Source organism: Boleophthalmus pectinirostris, unplaced genomic scaffold (assembly GCF_026225935.1).
Source record: "Boleophthalmus pectinirostris isolate CB_2022bp ecotype Guang Dong unplaced genomic scaffold, ASM2622593v1 HiC_scaffold_20, whole genome shotgun sequence".
In the NCBI taxonomy this organism is placed as follows: Eukaryota; Metazoa; Chordata; class Actinopteri; order Gobiiformes; family Gobiidae; genus Boleophthalmus; species Boleophthalmus pectinirostris.
In genome coordinates, this window is record NW_026571153.1 from 29,083,924 (window position 1) to 29,108,677 (window position 24,754).

General features: G+C 40.1%; 1 protein-coding gene across 1 annotated transcript in view; it reads left to right on the plus strand.

The window, feature by feature from the left end:
* The window catches only part of zanl (zonadhesin, like), a 69,522-nt gene extending 45,253 nt beyond the window's left edge, over positions 1 to 24,269 (plus strand). The window contains 13 exon segments of the mRNA XM_055156233.1: positions 212 to 356; positions 2,064 to 2,311; positions 3,153 to 3,282; positions 5,349 to 5,550; positions 10,142 to 10,303; positions 10,967 to 11,097; positions 12,656 to 12,858; positions 14,291 to 14,426; positions 15,694 to 15,822; positions 19,832 to 19,925; positions 21,463 to 21,507; positions 23,029 to 23,069; positions 24,156 to 24,269. Of these exon segments, the coding sequence (XP_055012208.1) occupies positions 212 to 356; positions 2,064 to 2,311; positions 3,153 to 3,282; positions 5,349 to 5,550; positions 10,142 to 10,303; positions 10,967 to 11,097; positions 12,656 to 12,858; positions 14,291 to 14,426; positions 15,694 to 15,822; positions 19,832 to 19,925; positions 21,463 to 21,507; positions 23,029 to 23,069; positions 24,156 to 24,217 (1,728 nt within the window). The 3' untranslated portion in view covers positions 24,218 to 24,269.
* The last annotated feature ends 485 nt before the right edge of the window (positions 24,270 to 24,754 follow it).

Sequence of the window (24,754 nt, forward strand, 5' to 3'; positions counted from 1 at the left end):
ACCACTGCACCACTATGCTCAAGGGACACCATCTGCTTTTGAGTCTTGGTCGCAGTTGTTATGTTCTTTTGGACAGCATGTGGATTGTGTTGAATCTAGACTAAATACCGTATTTTCTGCACTACTACGCGCTCTGGATTAAAAGGCTAACCAAGCTAAAAGGGGAACTGATGCGTTTTACTCAAACCAACATTACTGTATTCTTGTGCAGGTCGGAGACTCGTGGCTCACAGACAAGTGCACTGAGTCGTGTCAGTGCCTCGTGGGGGGTACGGTCACCTGTAAACCGCACAGTTGTGGAGACAACACTCTGTGTGATCTGGACAAGTACGGAGACCTGTACTGCAAGCCCGCCAGTAAGACCCTCACAACACTGGATCAAACCAGACACATGGCTACTTCTAATACTTCTGTTTCTATTGTTACTGTCACTGATTCTGACTCGCTGATTCACTGCAAAGATAGGTATAAATGGTCTTCAGTTATTGTGCTTTTGAGGGGGTCGGCTGGTATGGGCTCCCTCTCATCTCCTGATTTAAGTACAAAACTGAATCAAAATGTTGGTAATATCCAACTGAACTGGTAGTGGCTGTAGCAATAGTAGTTCCAATAGTAGGAGTATTAGTGGTAGCAGTAGAAGTAGTTCTAATACCACCATTTGACCTCTGCTAATGGTAATGAAAGATTAAACGCAATCGAAACAGTATCGTCATTTCAATGAACGTGATTAGCAAATCGCATATAGGTCTGTACAAATGTGTTCTCAGATGTGATTCTTGTATTCGTTTGTCAGTTAGTATTTGCGTGTTTTTGTCAGTACTTCCTGACGCATTTAAAATGTGAAGTTTGAATAGAATAAGAACAAAAACAGACCTGGAGTTGTGTTTTGTTTCATTGATGCATGATGTGATATGGGAATACAGGAAGTGCTTCATTGTGTTTTTAAACTCCATACACCTTCACTAGAATCTGGAGGTGGGGACTTGCACATTGTGACTTGAACTTGACTTGAGTCACTATTTTTAGGACTTGAGACTTGACTTGATGAAATGGACTAAGACTTATGACTCGACTTGGACTTGAAGGTCAGTGACTTGGGACTTGACTCAGACTTGAGGCCTGTGACTTGAGACGACTTGATGCTTCTGCTAAAAACATATGTTTTTAGAAAATACTTTTCTCTTTACAGTTGTGGTGCTGAATTTTAAAGGAACAAACTGGAACATGTCCCTCCCACTTTTCTGTTTACTTTGGATGTAACTGAAGTACTGTGATGTGGTATGCTCAAATGTACTACAGTAATACACAGTACAATACAGTAAAACAGAGGGAACTACATAGAACTACTTGGCAAAATAAGTGTTATTAAGCACATTTAAATCTGAATTCTTTCTGTTCTGACTGTAATGATTCACACTAACATCTTGTCAAGACATTTAAAAAGGAAAAAATAGTATTTCTACAACTCTTATAGAAATACTCATATATAAATATACCATGACTTTAAGTATAGTGTAGTTTAAAATTCATATAAATTGCAAAAATCAAAGATGTATATGGTACTTTGATTTAAAGACATGAAATGACTTATAGCTCAAAGCAAATGACTTGGACTTGGCTCGGACTTGAGCTCAAAGACTTGAGACTTACTTGAGACAAAACAAAACAACAACTTGGTCCCACTGCTAGAAACATTTCAAATCTAGAATTGCCAATCTCTACGCAACTAAAGGTACAGCACCTGTTAACTTGAAAGTGGAACATTGTGTGTGGAGCATTTTGAGCTTTGGAGATGTAGACAGACTAATCATGCAGGATTACTCAATTGTGTGAATGAAACAAAACAACTCCAGGTCTGTTTTTGAGGACGTAACAACATTATAACATGGCATAAAGTTCACAAGAGTTAGTTTTGTGTAACATAGGACCTTGAAGCATAAATCGCAATTCCAATCACAATCACAGGGCTTGTCAGAAAAATGTATTTGATATTTTCCCCAAACTGTTCAGCCCTAACACACATCTAGTTCTGTATTATAGCCTACACTTGTATGTTTTTGCAGAGTTCGACAAGTGCAGTATCTCTGGAGACCCTCACTACCGCACGTTCGATGGCTTCGCCCACCACTTCCAGGGCGCCTACACGTACGTGCTGGCCCAGAGCCACAACGCTCCACAGGCCCTGGAGGAGATGGTCATCAGGGGCAAGAACATCCGCAGAGGAGGCAACCGCAGGGTCTCCTTCCTCGACGAGGTTTACATCGACGTCTACAGGGTCAACGTGCGCTTCCTGCAGAAGAAAGTCGTCCTGGTAGGTGCTTTTTGTGTGTATTGATATTTTTGCAGCTGGGAGTTTAAAAAAAGTGTTGAAAGTGTCTGTACAGTTGTAGGGAGTATTATCTGTTACATAAGGGTGAGTTGTTGTACAGTTGTAGGGAGTATTATCTGTTGCATAAGGGTGAGTTGTACAGTTGTAGGGAGTATTATCTGTTACATAAGGGTGAGTTGTTGTACAGTTGTAGGGAGTATTATCTGTTACATAAGGGTGAGTTGTACAGTTGTAGGGAGTATTATCTGTTACATAAGGGTGAGTTGTTGTACAGTTGTAGGGAGTATTATCTGTTACATAAGGGTGAGTTGTTGTACAGTTGTAGGGAGTATTATCTGTTCCATAAGGGTGAGTTGTTGTACAGTTGTAGGGAGTATTATCTGTTACATAAGGGCAAGATGAGCAGTTGTAGGGAGTATTATCTGTTGTATAGTGGTGAGTTGTTGTACAGTTGTAGGGAGTATTATCTGTTACATAAGGGTAAGATGTACAGTTGTAGGGAGTATTATCTGTTACATAAGGGTGAGTTGTTGTACAGTTGTAGGGAGTATTATCTGTTCCATAAGGGTGAGTTGTTGTACAGTTGTAGGGAGTATTATCTGTTACATAAGGGCGAGTTGAGCAGTTGTAGGGAGTATTATCTGTTGTATAGTGGTGAGTTGTTGTACAGTTGTAGGGAGTATTATCTGTTGTATAGTGGTGAGTTGTTGTACAGTTGTAGGGAGTATTATCTGTTACATAAGGGTAAGATGTACAGTTGTAGGGAGTATTATCTGTATCTAGTCATCTGTAATAGTCACTTGATCTTGTTGTGGTTGTCCAGGTGAACGGAGAGCGCGTGGCCCCTCCCCTCAGCCCAGCCGACGGCGTCACCATCACCATGAACTCCAGACAGGTGCAGCTCACCACAGACTTCGGCCTCACCGTCAGGTTCGACGGCAACCACCGCGGAGGTCAGTCACGCCGCGTTTTACAAGTTTATGTCACTTTGAAAACCGCAAAGGTTCTGGAAGTACAGTTTTCATTCATTTTTTTCCATCAGCTTTTCAGAAAATTCAAATATTAAGATTTTGAAGGTGGGTTGGGGCTTGTTTCTGTAGAGATGTCATTGCTCTGCCTGGGTTGTTTCACAGTATGGCATTACTGTAGAATCGATTACATTTATTTAATTACAAGTGGTTTTATTGCTCAAAAAAGACTGTGAGCGGGGTCGCCTCTCAACTGATTGATTGTAACTTGGTTTGGTTTAATCTCCATGAAGATAGAAAGGTTTAATGCCATACTGTGAAACATTCCAGACAACGCAATAACATCTTCACGGAGAAAAGCTTTTGACGGACCCCCCACCAGAAAAGTTACACAATGCACTTTTAAAGACGCGACGAAAGCGATACACCTATGTTCTAACTTGTGTCTGTAATGAGGTCGTTTTAAGATCAAAATCTGACTCTTCACCAGAAAAGTTACACGATGAAAACCATGAAAACACCTGCAAACGAAAAACGCTGCATAAAGAGTCACCACAACGGAAGAGCTCCAAACCTGCAGGGGGCGCTCTCAGTGGAGACACACTGGGTGGAGAGAGAGAAAACCATGGCTCTTTTAAAATAACTGGAGGGTGTTGCTGCTTGTATCTACCTCCAGTTGACGTAGTGACACTGGAACTTCAGCGAAAAAATCCCATGGGCTGAGAAAGGATTTTTCTCACAGAGCGAATGTAATCACAAACTGCTTGTGTTTGGCTGACAGGCACCTACAACTTTCAAAAATATCGGATTTGTTGGCGATTTTTACCTACTTTTAGATCATAAACTTTTTCTTAGCTCAGCAGTCTTACAAAACGCTTTATAATCGTTCGCTCCGGCTCCGCTCTACTCCGCTCTAGCTCCTCTCGCTCTGACTGCACATGCTCGGAAGTACCTCGCTGGGCTAAACACTAATCTAGAATTATGCGCCATTAAGCTCGGCCCACTGACTTGAATGGGCGGCCGTTTTGAAACCCTGGTTCTTGGAGAAAACGACCAACTGACGATAAACTACAGCGGGAATAAATGATTGTTACGGCTCATCGACGTGCAAATGTGTCTGTGTAAAGTCTGGAGTCAAATACAATCAAACAAACATCACGTGATGTACGAGGTTCTACAGAGATATTTTTATTATTTTTAAGCACAGTATATAAATATAATTAAATAAAAGCCACATTACTGTTACAAACATTGAGCTGTTCCACTGAGAGCGCCCCCTGCAGGTTTGTACAGTTGTAGGGAGTATTATCTGTTATAAAAGGGCGAGTTGCACAGTTGTAGGGAGTATTATCTGTCACAAACGTGTGAGTTGCACTGTTGTAGGGAGTATTATCTGTCACAAACGTGTGAGTTGCACTGTTGTAGAGAGTATTATCTGTTACAAAAGTGTGAGTTGCACAGTTGACATAAGGGCAAGATGAGCAGTTGTAGGGAGTATTATCTGTTACAAAAGGGGGAGTTGCACAGTTGAGAGGGAATAAATGATTGTTATGGCTCATCGACGTGCAAATGTGTCTCCATAAAGTCTGGAGTCAAATACAATCAAATAAATTTCACGTGATGTAGGAGATTCTACAGCTATATTCATATAATTTTTTAAAAAACAGTATATGAATATAATCAAATAAAAGCCACATTACTGTTACAAACATTGAGCTGTTACACTGAGAGCGCCCCCTGCAGGTTTGGAGCACTTCTGTTTTTTGTTTGCAGGTGTTTTCTTAGTTTTCATTGTTTTGTGTTTTGCGTCATTTCTCTATTTGCGGCACATTTGATGATGACACATTTATCTTTGTTTTTGTTTTTTTCATTTGCACCATGTTCTTTGTTTGTACCTTGTTTAAACTTGTGTTTGAGTTTGTGAATTTGCATCGTTTCTTTGCTTGAAGCTGTTTTCTGTAACTGAGACGCACTGGGCCGTTGCATCATTATATTATCACTGAAGCGCTGTTTATTTATTTTGGCTTGTAACTTTTGGTGTCTCTTTTCAGAAATCATCCTCCCGAGCACTTACAAGAACCATGTGCGGGGACTCTGCGGAAACTACGACGGAATCACCAGGAATGAGTACATGAAGCCGGACGGCACCACCACGTCCAACCTCAACGTGTTCGGAGAGAGCTGGAGAGTGAGCGACAGACAGGGAGGGCTGAGGAGCTACGATGCGCCCCCTGCTGTCCACCATGTGCGCAGGTATGAGAGGACCACTGTGCGAAGGGTCCATATTCTGCTGCCCTTTTTTTTTTTCCACAAATATACTTAGAGTTGCAGTTTGTATTTAAAGGTTGTATAGAGGATTTTCCAAGGAACGAGAAATCCAGCGACTGTTTTTCAAATGTTGCGCATGCGTGAAACCACCCCCCCTCCCCTACAGCTCCCTACGTAGAAACGTCTCCTCCCGCCTCCTCCTTACGCCAGAAACAGGTTTGTTTACAGCCGGTGCGCTGCACATGACTTGTAAACAACTAACTACAGTGTTGGTTAGGCAAGGTGGAGAAGTGAGGAGCACCTTTGCCTTGAAAATAACGTTTTCAGACATAGGATATCACATCCGTGTCCTGAAAAACGTTTGTCTAGCTCTTGGAAATAAAGTACGTTTTCATAATAAGCAGAAGTTTCCTGCCCAGGAGTAATTTGGCGACCAGTGCGTCAGTCTTTAGACCCTGCGTCTGCTTCAGTTGCGCCATCGCTGGAATGAATCTCCAAGAATCACCTTAGTTTGGCTTCGCTGCTTTTCCCCTTGTCTTCTTCTTTCAGCGAGCTCAAAAAAGGACTTTCTTTTGCAGCAAACTTCTTGTAGATTCTTGTCGCCATTGCAACAAACTTTGTGCGAACTGCAAGGAAAATATAGGTCAAAAAAGCCGCTAAGAACTGTTGCGTTGGTGGAGTAAACAGCGTCTGTCCGTCTTGCGTCTGTGGACTGCGTGACAGACGTACGTAAACCACGTAATGGCAGTGCGCAGGCAAGTCAGTTATGCTAGAAACGTAGGGAGATTGATTGACAGCCTGTCAGCTCACAGATAACGAGGCAGTGTCGTTATCTATTGGCAAATGTTTAGCCCCACCACGTCCAGAGTTGATGAATTTTTATTCTCTTTTTTTTGGTCATCATAATTACAAGGCTACTGCACCTCTATAATGCTATCATTGACAAATTGAAACAAAAAAAATCCTCCATACAACCTTTAAAGGCTTAAATGCAGGAAAAATATTATCTAATCCACTTAATTCTATAGCACATTTTATAAACATGACAGTTTCCAAAGTGTTGCACAGACAATCCCAAATAAAAACAATAAATAAAAAGCATTAAAATACATAAAGCTAAAAATTAAAACTATAAAAGTAATAAAAAGTTAATTCAAATTAAATTAAAATAAATAAAATACACAAATTGCCGTATTTTCTGTACTATAGGGGCTCTGGATTATAAAGTGCACTGTCATTGAATGGTCTATTTTTGAACTTTTTTCACTTATAAACTGCACCAGATTATAAGATGCATTAAACGAAACACAACAGTTAGATAAGTCAGTCAAACTTTATTTAACACGTTCACAATAACTCTTAACTTTGTCCAATTGTAACGTGTAAAAAAATACAATAAATACGAGACGCTAAATTGTTGGTGTATTCACAATAAGTCATAATAGTTCAAACAGTTGGGCGATTCCGGCGTCCAGCACGTCCACATCCCTCTCATCATTATCCGAGTCAGTGTGGTTACTGTTACCTGGCAGTTCAGTGATTCAGATTCAGTTCAGTCTTGGTGAAAGCTCGGACCACAGTTGATACTGATCCTTAGTCCAGGCCTCCATGATCCATTGGCAGATCGTGGTAAGTGGCTCGGCGCTGTCTCTCTGTCTTGGTGAATGTGTGTTCTCCTTCTCTCATCCACTGCTTCCACACAGCTCACACTTTCACTTTATAACAGCCTTGAGTTTAAAGTGGGCGTTGTAAGCGTGTCTCTTGACAAGTTTGATATTAAAAGGAATCACATTATGTATGTTGTCGTACAGTTTTAGGGAGTATTATCTGTTACAAAAGGGCGAGTTGCGCAGTTGAGAGGGAATAAATGATTGTTACGGCTCATCGACGTGCAAATAAAACACAGTATATGAATATAATCAAATAAAAGCCACATTACTGTTACCAACATTGAGCTGTTCCACTGAGAGCGCCCCCTGCAGGTTTGTGTTACTCCAAGATGCTCCTGATTACGGTAGCCATAATGCTGCAAGTGGAGGCTTTGTAGTTTACTAAAGCCATATTAAGACACCCCAATAAATTCATATATAAGGCTCTCTGGATTATAAGGCGCGCAGTCCTTTTTTGATTAAATTAAAGGCTTTTAAGCAGCACCTATAGTGCGGAAAATACAGTGCATAATTTAACAGCAGAAACTAAGAATGTCCTGATGTGCCTGATGATATACTGAATAAATAAAGCTGCTAAAACCTTGAGGAATGAAAGAGATTAAATTTATTTGGCCTCTGCGGACCATTTGAGAGAACGAGGAATTTAAGCTAAATCGGGCAGTGTTTATGTTCATGGGACAGTGCACATTACTAAACATGTGTTAGTGCAGCATGTGACATGCCAGAGTTTGTCATGCAGGCACATTTTCATTCGTAGTCCCACAGACGGGATGATGGCAAGATAAAAAACAAGACAGAAGCACAAAACATTCAGTCCATCACACATGACAAAGACATTAAAGCGACAGTCTGGAATTTTAGACATAGGGCCTCATTTCCTAGTGAACCAGAGTGTTGGCGACGTGTGGAGACACTTTTTTGAAATATTCATGCACTAGCCTAGCTGGTGCTAGCTAGTGCATGTCAATGTCTTACCCACTCCACAAAACACCCGAAACAAATCTATTATTACACCAGACTGTCCATGTGAATGTCTGTGTTGATAGAATAATGTTTGAAATAAAAGTAACCTTGCATCACATGAATCGTCGCATGTTGAGGGACTATTTTCCCAGCAGCTGCAGAATTTTTCTTTGCCAGTAAGACAGGTGCTAGGTGATATCAGTCGCTGCCAAACTTTCTATCAGGAAGTACAACTCACTGCTGCTGCTCAGACAGAAATCCTTCAAATGTAAGGTTGGTTTTACTTCTGAAAGTTATTCCATAGATTCTTTATAGCTTTTCTTCGGGTGTTTTGTGGAGTGGGTAAGACTGTTTTTAGTGGCAGGATAACTATGGCCATGACTTGCGCTAGTCTAGCACCAGCGATCTCTGCAAATACAAGGACTGAATGGAATATTATATTATATATTATATAAAAAGTGTCTCCACATATCTACAGTATTCTGGCTCACTAGGAAATGAGGCCCTATATCCAAAATTGTGAACTGTCCCTTTTAAGTTCTGTTGTGTGGACAGATGTGATTGTCCAATAGTCACGATTTAAGTTGGGCAGAGGAGCTGAGTGTAGCAGCTCACGTACAGTGTCTGTGATGGTGTTTCAGGTTTGAGAGGCGCGGAGAGAAAACACAGTCTGTCCAAAGACACTTTTCCTTGATGGTTTTATACATTCCCTCTGGAGCTGCTCTTGTTGATTTGTTCAGATTTTTTTTAACAAATACTTGCAGTGGGACACGGGTCAGAAATCTGTGTATCATTTGTTCATTTGTTTTTTTAAATATAAAACCAAAAATAAGAAAATGAAAAACCAACAATTTCTTCATTATTTGTCTCCAAAACCAAAATGAAAAAACAGATAAGTTCAGTTTACGGCCGTTTCCCGTTTACATGACTTCCTCAACTGCGATGCCGGAGTTTTGTGCTGCATACGGACTGACCAGAACCAGACCTGGACTGAGACCTGGACTGAGACCGGGACTGAGACCGGGACTGAGACCGGGACTGAGACCGGGATTGAGACCGGGACGGAGACCGGGACCAGAGCGGGACCAGAGTGGACTCCAAGTTTTGACTCCGGCCTCCGCGGGGTCCGAGCCTCAGCTTCGAGCTCCGGTCCTGCAGTGGGCTCTGAACCTCTGGTCTGGTCCCGGTAAACGGGAAGCGGCCGTTATCCATTTTTTCCATTCTTCATTTAAACACAAAATTGAAAACTGAAAAAATGAACTATTATCCATTTTTTCATTTTGTTTTTCGAGACAAATAATGAAGAAAACTGTTGTTTTTTCGTTTTCTTATTTTTGGTTTTATATTGAAAAACAAATGAACAAATGATACACGGATTTCAGACCATGTCATATTTTGTACACGAGAACAGTCTCCAAATTTGATCATGTTATCCCAGCCTAATATGATGTGTTTTTTCAAAATAATGCAGTGATGGTGAGTCTTTGGCTTTTTGTCTAGAGTGAGTTTCAGTTGGTTTCAGAGTGGTGTGCATGCTGAGGCCCAGCTTGTCCTGCAGTATGTCATGTGAGAAACAATTATCGCATTGAAATATTGCTTAGCTGCTTCCAATGTTTGGTGGTCTTTTACTTATGACCTTTTATACTTCCATGGTCACTGGAAAGATGTTGTTGCCAGGTTATAGCTCCGTAACTATAGCTCCATAATTTACACCTGTAGTCCCTGAGTAGGTTGGTGCACTGGAAATATTAGTACAGTACAATACAGAAGAGTACAAAAACACTAAACAGATCCTTTGGGAGATGCTGTTGTCACTCCAGTCGTCTCCATACACACTACAAACTCTTCATATATTACACAGAGTTACATCATCCAAATATTATTCTGAAATTTATGCCCACACACATAAACACCATCATTCTCCTCTCCCTTGTGTGCCGTAGGCGTGCGACAGAATCTGATCCGGATTCCGGCTTCGAGACCTCGGACTGCTCCAAGGCCCAGCTGGATCTCTACAGCAGCGCCAGCCAGTGTGGAGCCATATCGGACTCCCTGGGGCCCTTCGCTGCCTGCCACGGCCTGCTGAACCCCAAGACCTTTCAGGAGTGAGTGTGCACCACCAGGGTATAACATGTACATGACTAAAATGAAGGGTGGACGTTCAGCTCTCACTTTTGGTATCATGTCCTTGGGCAAGACACTTCCCCCACCTTTTATGTATGAGGGTGAAGGAATATTGTCCGTATGGAATGGTTTAGACCTGGTTTAGACCTGGTTTAGACCTGCTGTTATATATAGACCTAGTCTGGACCTGGTTTAAACCTCTTATAGACCTGGTTTAAACCTGGTATAGTTCTGCTGTTTTAGACCTGGTTTAGATCTAGTTTAGACCTGGTTTTGACCTGTTTTAGACCTGCTTTAGACCTGTTATAGGTTTGTTATAGGTCTGTTATAGACCAGGTTTAGACCTGGTTTTGACCTGGTTTAGATCTGCTTTAGACCTGTTATAGGCCTGTTATAGACCTGGTATAGACCTGGTATAGCCCAGAGAGCAGAGTGGTCACATTTTATGCAGAACTTAAGTAGACTTTTTGTCATTTGTTTAATCAGGTGAGGAGCCAAACAAAATATCAGCCTGTGCAGGAGATTGAAAGTCCATACGCTAAAAAGTGCAAATATCAGCCACTCAGTACTGAATATATGTACATGATTAGAGATATACTAGCACACAGTTCACAGTCCTCGTGTGTGTGTGTGTATGTGTGCAGTGACTGCGTGTTCGACCTGTGTGCGGAGGAGGGCAGTGACGCTCTGCGCTGTGCCAGTTATGAGGCGTACGCCGTTTCCTGTCAGGAGGCAGGGGGCGAGCCAGGACCCTGGAGGAAGAACCTGGGCTGTGGTAAGAACTCGAATCTCATGAGGAATATTATGACAAATCACATGTACTGTTAGAGCAATGGCAGTATGGAATGGTTTAGACCTGCTTTAGATCTAGTTTAGACCTATTTTAGACCTGGTTTAGACCTGGTTTAGACCTGGTTTAGACCTGGTTTAGACCTGGTTTAGACCTATTTTAGACCGGGTTAGACCTGGTTTAGACCTGGTTTAGACCTATTTTAGACCTGGTTTAGACCTGGTTTAGACCTGGTTTAGACCTGGTTTAGGCCTGTTATAGACCTGGTTTAGACCTGGTTTAGGCCTGTTATAGACCTGGTTTAGACCTGGTTTAGGCCTGTTATAGGCCTGGTATAGTCCTGATATAGTCATGGGTTAGACCTGTTATAGGCCTGGATTATACTGAGTTTAGGCCTTTCCACTTGCTTAATCCAGTTCTAGACTACTGTACTTTCATTTGCTTTATGCTCCTGCTTTAGTCCTTTTATAGTCCAGTGTTTAGTCCTTTTATAGTCGCACTCCCGACTCTTCTTGCTGTCTCCCTATTTAGCATTGTGTTGTGAAGGTAACAGCACATATCTGTTCTGTATGACCTCCTGGTTTAGTCCTGGCTTCATCCTGGTTTAGTCCTGGTTTCATCCTGGTTCAGTCCTGGTTTAGTCCTAGTTTCATCCTGGTTTAGTCCTGGTTTAGTCCTGGCTTCATCCTGGTTTAGTCCTGGTTTCATCCTGGTTCAGTCCTGGTTTAGTCCTAGTTTCATCCTGGTTTAGTCCTGGTTTAGTCCTGGTTTAGTCCTGGTTTAGTCCTAGTTTAGTCCTAGTTTCATCCTGGTTTAGTCCTAGTTTCATCCTGGTTTAGTCCTAGTTTCATCCTGGTTTAGTCCTGGTTTCATCCTGGTTTAGTCCTGGTTTAGTCCTAGTTTCATCCTGGTTTAGTCCTGGTTTAGTCCTGGTTTAGTCCTAGTTTCATCCTGGTTTAGTCCTAGTTTCATCCTGGTTTAGTCCTAGTTTCATCCTGGTTTAGTCCTGGTTTTATCCTGGTTTAGTCCTGGTTTAGTCCTGGTTTCGTCCTGGTTTAGTCCTGGTTTAGTCCTGGTTTCATCCTGGTTTCGTCCTGGTTTAGTCCTGGTTTAGTCCTGGTTTCATCCTGGTTTAGTCCTGGTTTAGTCCTGGTTTAGTCCTGGTTTAGTCCTGGTTTCATCCTGGTTTAGTCCTGGTTTCATCCTGGTTTAGTCCTGGTTTAGTCCTGGTTTAGTCCTGGTTTTCCTGGTTAGTCCTGGTTTAGTCCTGGTTTAGTCCTAGTTTTCATCCTGGTTTAGTCCTGGTTTAGTCCTGGTTTAGTCCTGGTTTAGTCCTGGTTTAGTCCTGGTTTAGTCCTGGTTTAGTCCTGGTTTAGTCCTAGTTTCATCCTGGTTTAGTCCTGGTTTCATCCTGGTTTAGTCCTGGTTTAGTCCTGGTTTCATCCTGGTTTAGTCCTGGTTTAGTCCTAGTTTCATCCTGGTTTAGTCCTGGTTTCATCCTGGTTTAGTCCCACCATAACCCTGCTCTCTGTGTTGTTTACAGCTCTAGAGTGTGGAGGAAACAGCACATACTCGTCCTGTATGACGCCGTGCCCCGCCTCCTGTGCCGACCTGGCAGCCCCAGCAGAGTGTGACAGTGACACGTGCACAGAGGGGTGCCAGTGCGCGCCCGGGTTTGCCATGAGCGAGGGGCTGTGTGTGCCCTTCTCCGAGTGTGGGTGCATCTTTGTCGACAGATACTACCCCGTAAGTCTCATGTACTCAACTATAGAGAAGAACTAACTGCATCTCCAGGTACAAGGTTCAAATCAAATATCAAATCAAACATCACTCTTAGTGGTAACAAATGTAATGTCTATTTAGTCTTAATTAATTACAAAAAGTTGTTTATTTTATAATTTGTTGTTTTAGTTCTCAAAACCATGATCCAGTCAGAAAGCAGAATGAGCCTCACACGAGTGTCATTTGGGTTGCCAGTTCCAAAGCTCAAACCCAGCTGGTTTAAGCCTAAAATGTCTCTGTCTGATCTGAACAGTCACTCCCCAAACCCTAGGACCAGCAGCAATCCTGAGTCAGTGCTAATGCAGCTTCTGCAGCTCAGGGAGGGAATTCTGGAGTTTCTGAGCTTCACATGAGGTGGTCGCACCAGTCAAAAAATTCATATTGAAGAAGAAAAATAATATATATAAGTCTCACTTTTTTGGGGAAATTTATGTTATAAAATCAGAGACCAGGAACCGACATTTCCTGTGTAAAGTCAAGTTCTAGTAATAACAATAGAAGAGAGAACAACAGACTGTTAACGTCACATATGAACAGTTCTTCAGATAAACTATAACATAAACAACAGAACAGAACAAGTTTACCAAACTCTCCATCTCACTCCAAATCACTGAATCCATTCAATTCTTCGTCCTCGGTGTCACTTCTGAACAACTCCACGACCTCCGGAGGTAAACAGAGCGCCGCTTTCTCTTCTGTGTCGCTGTCGTCAGATTCATCATCAGTTCCAGTTAGAATTATTCGGGCCTTTCTGAATCCCAACAGGATGGTTTCAGTGTCACTGAAGTCCAGACTTTGTCCATCCATCCAGTGACTTCAGGACAGTTTCATGGTGCATCCTCTCTGCGTCTGTTTCTCTCTCACTCCAAACTTTCTTTCTGCTGCTTGATTTCATGACTTGCAGCACTACAGAGGCTCTTTCTGCAGGAGACATTCACAGTATTGCAAAGTGACAGTGGTACAGGAGTAATAGAGTAATAGTAATAAAAGTCGCACCAGAGTATAAATCGCAGGAAACACCCAAACCATGAAAACAGTGTGACTTATAGTCCAAAAAATACAATACTCATACGCCCGATTGACTTCACTGTATTCAAGGTAGTAGAGCATATGTGAAATTGCTTTAAAAATGTGCTTTAATTTTGGTCAAATTGGATAAATTGAGCCATGTGAATGAGAACTTTGCACACTGATTTCATGAAGATGGGTGGGTAACAGGAGGGGAAGTAGCCCAAAGGAGCAGTAGCAGTCAGTTGCTAAACTGAATTCCCCAAAATGGTGATCCGGTTTTAAAAAACATGTTTTTTAAAATGTTTTCTCCAATTCAGGTCTTACATGAGGAGATGTGTGCGACTGTAGTTTTGAGTGTCCTAACAGTTTATCCTCGTGTCTGCAGCTGAAAGAGAAGTTTGTGACAGAGGACTGCTCTCAGTCCTGTGAGTGCACCACCACTGGAGCTGTGTGTCAGACCAAGACCTGTCCCGAGAACCACGTGTGCACCATCTTCGACTTCAAACGAGACTGCTTCAGAGGTCAGATACCACACATGTACTTTCTGTCATTTACTGTTACAAGAGACTGGAATTAAACAACAAGAATTCAAAAGAGGCACCAGAAACACTACCAAACTGTCCTGGTTACAGACAGTGGGTTATTTATGAGTTATAATGAACTAACAAATCCATCCACACCACGACACGGTGACGTTATACTCACTGGTAAATACTGTAAACATACCAAGGTGTTTCCTGTAAACATGAACATTAATTGATGCTGGAAGCTGCGTTAAACTGTAATGTGTAACAGTTCATTGACTGTGACGTCTGTAACCAGGACAGTTTGGTAGTGTTTGGTGTAAACTGGGACATTTCAGCGTCCCGAGGAACTTTTGGTCCCATTTCATGTGAGAAATTCAGCTGAGATGAAGGTTAAGACTGACTGATGCTCGCTGTGGCTGTAGTCGTGAATGTTTTAATCTAAACATACAGAGAACAGTGATATTTGTTAATTATCCCTGGGATAACGTTACATCTGATGTTGCCAACTGGCTCCACTGTGTTTCTACTAAGATCTAGGTGCAGTTTCCCGTTCAGAGGAGGTGTTTCTACACAATATCACACAGCAGCGTTCAGTTCCTGAATTCAATGTGGCAAGACTAGACATTTTTACAATAAATTTGAATGAACCCACTTGTTGGTCGCTGTTGTAGCTCCATGTTGTGTCATTACTCTGTTTTTACTCAGATACAAACTTAAACATGCACAGACTTGATCTTGATCGATGTTTCTTCTGCTCAATAAATAATGTCTGTGAAGTGATGATGTATTTTTCACAGTAAAGTCCCGTCTGTGAATTCGTATTCGTACTGATGAAAGCATAATCGTAAATTTTTCATTTGGTGATTATAATTCTTGACGTCGTAACTTTTCAATTTGTATTCTGATAGATAAAATACACACGATATATTTTATGTACGACTGGATTCATTTGAGAGTTTACATATATTTATTTTATGCACAACTACAGCCAAATATGCACTGATTTCCCAAATACACACAGATTTCTATGTTATGCGCTCTATACACTCTATACAGAATTAGGCTTTAATATAGAACTCTAAGGGAGGAAATACCCAAACTTCTGATCCACTGTTGAGCTTTGTCAGGTCCTCCAATCACATGTAACAAGAAGCTGAAAGTCACAAATTAAGTGCACGTTTCACTATTTCGGCACACTTGGGTCTAGTATTTGTAATGTTTTGGAATTGTAGACATTAAATCTTGGTTGTATGTTTTCCAGCGAGCCCGTGCCTGAGCTCCCCCTGTGAGAACGGAGGCACCTGCATGGAAGTGGACGTCACATCCTACAGCTGCAAGTGTCCAGAGGGCTTTACAGGAGTCAACTGTGAGAACGAGGACACCTCCAGGGGTACTTAGAATATATTTATACTCTACTCATGTATTATATTTTATTTTATTTAGCCATTACTTATTGATTTACTTTACTTTTTAATAAGTCATATAATAGTTAGGAGGAGGAGTCCATGTCCACTTTAATACAAAAACATATTTAGACTGAAGCAGAACTGAACCAGGTCTAAACCAGGACTAAGCCAGGAATAAAACAAGACTAAACCAGGTCTAAACCAGGTCTAAACCAGGACTAAACCGGGACTAAACCAGGTCTAAACCAGGTCTAAACCAGGACTAAACCAGGAATAAAACAAGACTAAACCAGGACAAAACCTGGACTAAAACAAGACTAAAACATGACTAAAGCAGGACTGATCAGAACTAAACCAAGACTAAAGCAGGACTAAAACATGGCTAAAGCAGGACTAAAACAAGACTAAAACACGACTAAAACACGACTAAAGCAGGAATGATCAGGACTAAACCAAGACTAAAGAAGGACTAAAACCTGACTAAAACATGACTAAAGCAGGACTGAAACAGAACTAAACCAGGACTAAAGCAGGACTGAAACAGAACTAAACCAGGACTAAAACAGGACTAAAGCAGGACTGAAACAGAACTAAACCAGGACTAAAACATGACTAAAGCAGGACTGAAACAGAACTAAACCAGGACTAAAACATGACTAAAGCAGGACTGAAACAGAACTAAACCAGGACTAAAGCAGGACTAAAGCAGGACTAAACCAGGACTAAAGCAAGACTAAAGCAGGACTAAAACAGGACTAAACTCGGACTAAACCAGGACTAAAACAGAACTAAAACCGGACAAAAGCAGGACAAAAGCAGGACTAAACCCGGACTAAACCCGGACTAAACCGGGTAATATTTAGCAATTTGCTAAATAATCTTTGAAGTAGTTTAGGTTTATTTGCACACTTTTTCAGACTTGTTAGAGCTTTAACCATGTCATAGTTGTTTCCCTTCTTTTTTACATCATGAATGCAGCTATTGTCTGTCAAGGATTAAGAAAATAAACCTGGAGATAAAGTGAGTAATGACTTATGAAAAGAAACAATTAAAAATACTCAGGCATAAATCACTCCAAGTACAACATCAGGTGAATAAATGGTGAAGGGAAACAATTATAACAATCATAACAATTATAACAACTATAACAACTTTAATTATAATATAAGCTCTGAAAAGTCCATGTCCACTTTAAAACTAAAACATATTTAGACTGAACCACGACTAAAACAAGACTAAAACAGGACTAAACCGGGACTAAACCAGGACTAAAGCAGGACTGAACCAGGACTGAACCAGGACTGAACCAGGACTAAAACAGGTAATATTTAGCAATTTTTTTCAGACTTGTTAGAGCTTTTAACCATGTCATAGTTGTTTCCCTTCTCTTTTACGTCATGAATGCAGCTATTGTCTGTCAAGGATTAAGAAAATAGTAGAGTAATGACTTATGAAAAGAAACAATTAAAGATACTCGGGCATAAATCACTCCAAGTACAACATCAGGTGAATAAATGGTGAAGGGAAACAATTATAACAACTATAACAACTTGAATTATAATATAAACTCTGAAAAGTCCATGTCCACTTTAAAACTAAAACATATTTAGACTGAACCACGACTAAAACAAGACTAAAACAGGACTAAAACACGACTAAAACAGGAATGATCAGGACTAAACCAAGACTAAAGAAGGACTAAAACCTGACTAAAACATGACTAAAGCAGGACTGAAACAGAACTAAACCAGGACTAAAGCAGGACTGAAACAGAACTAAACCAGGACTAAAACAGAACTAAACCAGGACTAAAACAGGACTGAACCAGGACTAAAACAGGTAATATTTAGCAATTTTTTTCAGACTTGTTAGAGCTTTTAACCATGTCATAGTTGTTTCCCTTCTCTTTTACGTCATGAATGCAGCTATTGTCTGTCAAGGATTAAGAAAATAGTAGAGTAATGACTTATGAAAAGAAACAATTAAAGATACTCAGGCATAAATCACCCCAAGTACAACATCAGGTGAATAAATGGTGAAGGGAAACAATTATAACAATCATAACAATTATAACAACTATAACAACTTTAATTATAATATAAGCTCTGAAAAGTCCATGTCCACTTTAAAACTAAAACATATTTAGACTGAACCACGACTAAAACAAGACTAAAACAGGACTAAAACACGACTAAAGCAGGAATGATCAGGACTAAACCAAGACTAAAGAAGGACTAAAACCTGACTAAAACATGACTAAAGCAGGACTGAAACAGAACTAAATCAGGACTAAAACAGGACTAAAACAGGACTAAAACCGGACAAAAGCAGGACAAAAGCAGGATAAAAGCAGGACTAAACCCGGACTAAACCAGGTAATATTTAGCAATTTGCTAAATAATCTTTGAAGTAGTTTAGGTTTATTTGCACACTTTTTCAGACTTGTTAGAGCTTTTAACCATGTCATAGTTGTTTCCCTTTTTTTTTACGTCATGAATGCAGCTATTGTCTGTCAAGGATTAAGAAAATAGTAGAGTAATGACTTATGAAAAGAAACAATTAAAGATACTCAGACATGAATCACCCCAAGTACAACATCAGGTGAATAAATGGTGAAGGGAAACAATTATAACAATCATAACAATTATAACAACTATAAACAACTTTAATTATATATATAAGCTCTGAAAAGTCCATGTCCACTTTAAAACTAAAACATATTTAGACTGAACCACGACTAAAACAAGACTAAAACAGGACTAAAACACGACTAAAGCAGGAATGATCAGGACTAAACCAAGACTAAAGAAGGACTAAAACCTGACTAAAACATGACTAAAGCAGGACTGAAACAGAACTAAATCAGGACTAAAACAGGACTAAAACAGGACTAAAACCGGACAAAAGCAGGACAAAAGCAGGATAAAAGCAGGACTAAACCCGGACTAAACCAGGTAATATTTAGCAATTTGCTAAATAATCTTTGAAGTAGTTTAGGTTTATTTGCACACTTTTTCAGACTTGTTAGAGCTTTTAACCATGTCATAGTTGTTTCCCTTCTTTTTTACGTCATGAATGCAGCTATTGTCTGTCAAGGATTAAGAAAATAGTAGAGTAATGACTTATGAAAAGAAACAATTAAAGATACTCAGACATGAATCACCCCAAGTACAACATCAGGTGAATAAATGGTGAAGGGAAACAATTATAACAATCATAACAATTATAACAACTATAACAACTTTAATTATAATATAAGCTCTGAAAAGTCCATGTCCACTTTAAAACTAAAACATATTTAGACTGAACCACGACTAAAACAAGACTAAAACAGGACTAAAACACGACTAAAGCAGGACTAAAGCAGGACTAAAGCAGAACTAAAGCAGGACTAAACCAGGACTAAAGCGGGACTAAAACAGGAATAAAACAGGAATAAAACAGGACTAAATTAGGACTAAATTAGGACTAAACCAGGACTAAAGCATTACTAAACCAGGGTTAGTCCAGGACTAAAGCAGGACTAAACCAGGACTAAAGCAGGACTAAACCAGGACTAAACCAGGACTAAACCTGGACTTGAGAGTGAGAGAGAGAACGCCCGTGTCCACAAAGCTCAATTGGGTGACGGCTGTGCTTAGCCCGTTTTAGTTCTGGTTCAGTCCTGGTTCAGTCCTGGTTCAGACCTGGTTCAGTCCTGGTTCAGTCCTGGTTCAGTCCTGGTTCAGTCCTGGTTCAGTCCTGGTTCAGTCCTGGTTCAGTCCTGGTGTCATCTCAGTCTCTCAGGTCTCTCTATAGGACAGTAGTGCAGACATCATGAGCCTATGCAGGTTGTTTTCACCATTGCCAGTAGCTCCGGTTTGACATTTAAGTTTAGGCTGTTTAATATTTGTTATTTTTCATATTTCACGTCGGGGGAAGTGGGTGGACGGCGCACCCCCACGTACCACGCCCACTACACCCCTGAATAAAGTGTTTGTGCTGTTGTTGCAGATCACACCGTCCTGATTGCCGTGTTGGTGTCTGTGCTGGCGGCCGTTATCATCGTCACCATAATCTCTGTGTGCATCTGTAAACACAAAAACAAGTAAGTCTTCTGTCAGGACACACACGTGAGCAGGGCCGCACCTGTCCTCCTCCTACACCGTCCTCTCAGCTCCAGCGGGTTTGCTGCTGCAGGGTGGAGCTTTGTACTGTTCTTATTGGGTTGTGTAGAAAAGAAGAGACAGAGTAGCAGTCTAACTTGAGTTTTACACCTTTATCAATCTGGGATGGCTAATCCTAGAGACTTCTATGGCCAGTTATTGATTTGTTCTGCTGTTTATTTGTTGCAGCTCAGGCCCTTTCATCAATCAATCATTAAAGCACATAAAAAGTGAAATGCAATAATAATACACGCATCAAGAATGTCGGACTTACGGTCATTGCACAATTCATACTGGGAAGGATTCTCAGAAAAAGTGAGGATCAAACTGCCATGTTTGTTTTCCCAGTGGGATGTGTCTATTGACAAAGTCGATCTTTTCTAGTTTTTTGAACCATATCACTTTTGTTTCTGGTTCTGATATTATCATATTTTTGTTTTGGGATTCAGACATCGTAATTGTGTGGTTGTTGGATCCTAAAAGCGGAAAACATCTTGAGAAATTAGTTTGTGAACTCCATAAATGCAAAAGGGAATCAGATGTGTGTGACTGCAAACCTCCGTTCAAACTATTTCTCTTCCCAACGGAATTGAAATCCTGAGTTTGCAGTGAACATTTTATATGTGGAGCGTCATCAAAGCGGGATCGTGTTTGTTAATCGAGAGGTGCAGAAGACAAACAGACTGAGCTGCACTTTCTTGTTCTTGTGGTTTTACAGCAACATCACGTCTTGGTCTCTTTGCAGTGGAAGATGTTTCTTGGTGAACAGTTGGTGCCTTTCGCTTTGGCGTTGACTTTTTAAATTCGTAACCAAGGTTGAGCGAGGGATCGGGATTTTGCTTTGTTGTCTCTCCACACACAAAATGTTTGCTGCAAACTCGGGATGTCAAAGGCAGTCAAAGGTTTCCTTTTTCGTCTTTCACGTGGATCAATCCTGCCCATTGCCATCGCCTTCACCTTTCACTATTTTTCTATTCTGTTTGGAAGAGAAACAGTTTGAACAGAGGTTTAAGTCACACACATCTGATTCCCTTTTGCATTTATGGAGTTCGCAAACTAATTTCTCAAGCCATTTTCTGCTGTTAGGATCCAACAACCACACAATTACAATGTCTGAATCCCAAAACTAAAATATGACAATATCAGAACCAGAAACAAAAGTGATATGGTTCAAAAGACTAGAAAAGATCGACTTTGACAATAGACACATCCCACTGGGAAATCAAACATGGCAGTTTGATCCTCACTTTTTTGGAAAATCCTTTCCAGTATGAATTGCGCAGTGACTGGAAGTCCGAGATTCTTGATACATGTACAGAAAAGCAAACAAAGTCTCAGTGCAGCTCAGCAGGTAGAACCATCAGATCCAGGGCAGTGTGAGGGGAGCAACAGCCCTCAGGACAAATGTGTCCCTTCTCTGTCTCCTCTGTGCCCTCTGTACTGTGGGTGGCAATGCGTTTCATCTGGTTCTTCTTCCAGGTCACAAATTTATGTAATACACTCGCTGAAGCCGCGTCCTAGTGGGTGAGACAAAACTCAAAGTTGTGGTATTTTTGGGCGATTTCTGGGAGCATCCTGTACCGGTGTTGGGATGATCCATACTGTAATACTGATAATAATAAGGTTGTGGCACTTACTTTTTGGGCAATTTCTGGGCACATCCTGTACTTGTGTTGGGATAAACCATAAAATAATGATAATAATAATGTTGTGGCACTTACTTTTTGGGCAATTTCTGGGCACATCCTGTACTTGTGTTGGGATAAACCATACTATAAAAATTATCCACTCTTTTACTACTCACCAATTCACCAACCATGTCGCATACTGTTGTCTCACTGTCAGTCGTGTACTGTGTTTTTTTTAATTGTGTTTACGACTAAGTGCGTCCTATCAAGTGAGCTTTGTGTTTAGTGAGGCTACATGTGAGTAAACGGCACATTTTCAGGAGCCTGTGATCAATACAAATGTTCATGGTCCTGTTTAGGAGTTTGAATTTCAGATGAGAGAGACTGAAAATTGTAGGTTAATACTTAATAATAAAGGATTACTCAAATGTGCATGAATGAAATGAAACAAAACACAACTCCACAATTCGTGTATCATTCGTTCATTCGTTTTTCAATATAAAACCACAAATAAGAAAACAAAAAACAGCTATTTTCTTCATTATTTGTCTCCAAAACCAAAATGAAATTAATGAAAAACAATCTGTTTTTGTTTTTTTGTTTTTTTTCTTTGTTTTATTTTGTGTTTAAATAAATAATGGAAAAAATGGATCATGTCCGTTTCCTGTTTCTGTGACTTGAACTGCGATGCCGGACTAAACCAGGACTAAACCAGGACTGAACCAGGACTGAACCAGGACTAAACCAGGACTGAACCAGGACTGAACCAGGACTGAACCAGAACTAAACCAGGACTAAACTAAACCAGGACTAAACCAGGACAGAAGCAGGAGTGTGGAGAGTGGCCCGGACAAGTCGGGTAATCAGGAAACCGGGACCAGACTAGGATCAGACCAGGACTGAAACCGGGATTCAGACCGGAACTGAGACTGGGACCAGACCAGGACTGAGATCTGGTTTAGTCCTGGTTCAATTCTGTTTTAGTCCTGGTTTAGTCCTGGTTCAGTCCGGCATCGCTGTTTAAGTCACGAAAACGGGAAACAGACATTATCTGTTTTTTCCATTTTTCACACAAAATTAAAAAATGAAAAAAACAAATTGTTATTCATTTTCTCATTTTGGTTTTGTTTTTTTTTTCATTTTGTTATTTTTGGTTTTATATTTAAAAACTAATGAACGAATGATACACGGATTCTCCACGTATGTTTTTGAGGAGGTAACAACATTATAACATGACTTATACATAACATATCAGAACATGATTTTGTCTAATATAGGACCTGAATTTGAGTAACAGAGATTCAAACTGAGCAGCTTCACAGGTTATTTTTTGAATAATGGCTCACTTGATAGTACGCACCCATGTTTGTGTCGAACACTGAAGGCTTCATAGTGTCCCTCTGTGTCCTCTCCACAGGAAAAAAGACAACGACAAACTGCTCAGCCTCAAGACCACAGGTAAGGAGTGAAAGTGGATATTTGGATCCCATTAAAATACTTTATAACTCTGTATTTCATAGTTAATGCATCACATGCATTATAGATTCTTACTGAAGACACCAGAACTATGAATGACACAAGTGGAATGTAGTGAACAAAAAAAATGGTAACACTTTATAATAACTACACCTTATTTAGCCTTAATAAAGCATGAACAAAGACTTAATTAATAATGATTCACACTTAGTAACTACTTAATTACTACCTGAATTAGCACTTAATTAGCACTTAATTCACCTGTGCTGTAAATAGTTACTCATAAGTATTTCTTACTTAATTACTCATGAACTAACCATTTGTGTGTGCATTTGTAAATGTATATTTAAGTCCAAATTTGAGCATTTATTAATGATTAGTAAACCATGAGAGAATGATTTACTAATAATGCATTATTGTTTCTCTGGAATTTGACCAACCTTAACAAGTGCTTAATAAAACATAATTAATCTTCACTTTAGAAAAGCTCTCAGAAAGACTTAACTAACAGATAACAGCTGCCTGAATGATCATTGTATTGCATTATTAGTAAATCATTCTCTCATAGCTTACTAATCATTAATAAATGCTCAAATTTGGACTTAAATATACATTTGTAAACATGCAAATGGTTAGTTCATGAGTAATTAAGAAGTTTTGAGTAACTATTTACAGCACAGGCAAATTAAGTGCAAGTTAAGTGCTAATTCAGGTAGTAATTAAGTAGTTACTAAGTGTGAATCATTATTAATTAAGTCTTTGTTCATGCTTTATTAAGGCTAAATAAGGTGTAGTTATTATAAAGTGTTACCAAAAAAATTAATTCCTAGATAACTTTTAGATGGAAAAAAAAAAAAACATTCAAAATAGACTTTAGCCTTTGCTTTACACCCTAGTTTGCACTTTTGGTATTTTTGACTCTGACGCAGCTGTGAAGTGAAAACCATTTCAGGAGACTTCAGAGGCTAGATACAGTTCCTTTCATTTCAAACGACACTATTATATGAGTTTTACATTTCCAGAACCATTTTTATTCTGTAATTTGAATGTATGTTTTCCTTTTCTCAGATCACCCTTATTCCAACATGGCCGAGGAAAAAGACGACAAGGAAAAGGTGACGCCCATGTGAAGAGTGACCCCTCCCCCTCTGTACTAAAGACACAATAAACGCCTCATGTTCATCCTGCTCCATTATTTATTATTGTGTGTGGATTGTGTGTGCCTGATCGATGCATATTAAAATATTGTTATAATATTGTCTGTTAAATCATCTCTGCGTTTTTCATTGTGTAGAAGTCATTGAATGTAACATGAATTCTGATGTGTTTATATTGATTTGAGTGTTTTTATTGTTATTTAATTAGGCTACATTTCGGATAGGGTTGTTAAAAGTATAGAACATCAGATACTAATTGATACTGAAATTAGAGAATGTTTAGGCAGGAATCAGTATTAAAAAAGTCCCGTTGACAGGACAGAAATGAGCGTTTGAAGAGCTTTAGAATGATGTTGAGCTGTGTCAGTATGGAAGTATAAGAGCACAGATGGTCCAGGAGCCAGACCCCTCCACCTCCATTATTTGACTTTTTCTCACTATGATTTTCCTTGAGTCACGTGAGGTTGGGACCTTCTGTTTCGACTCAGCCCCGTTCAGTCTCAGGACCTA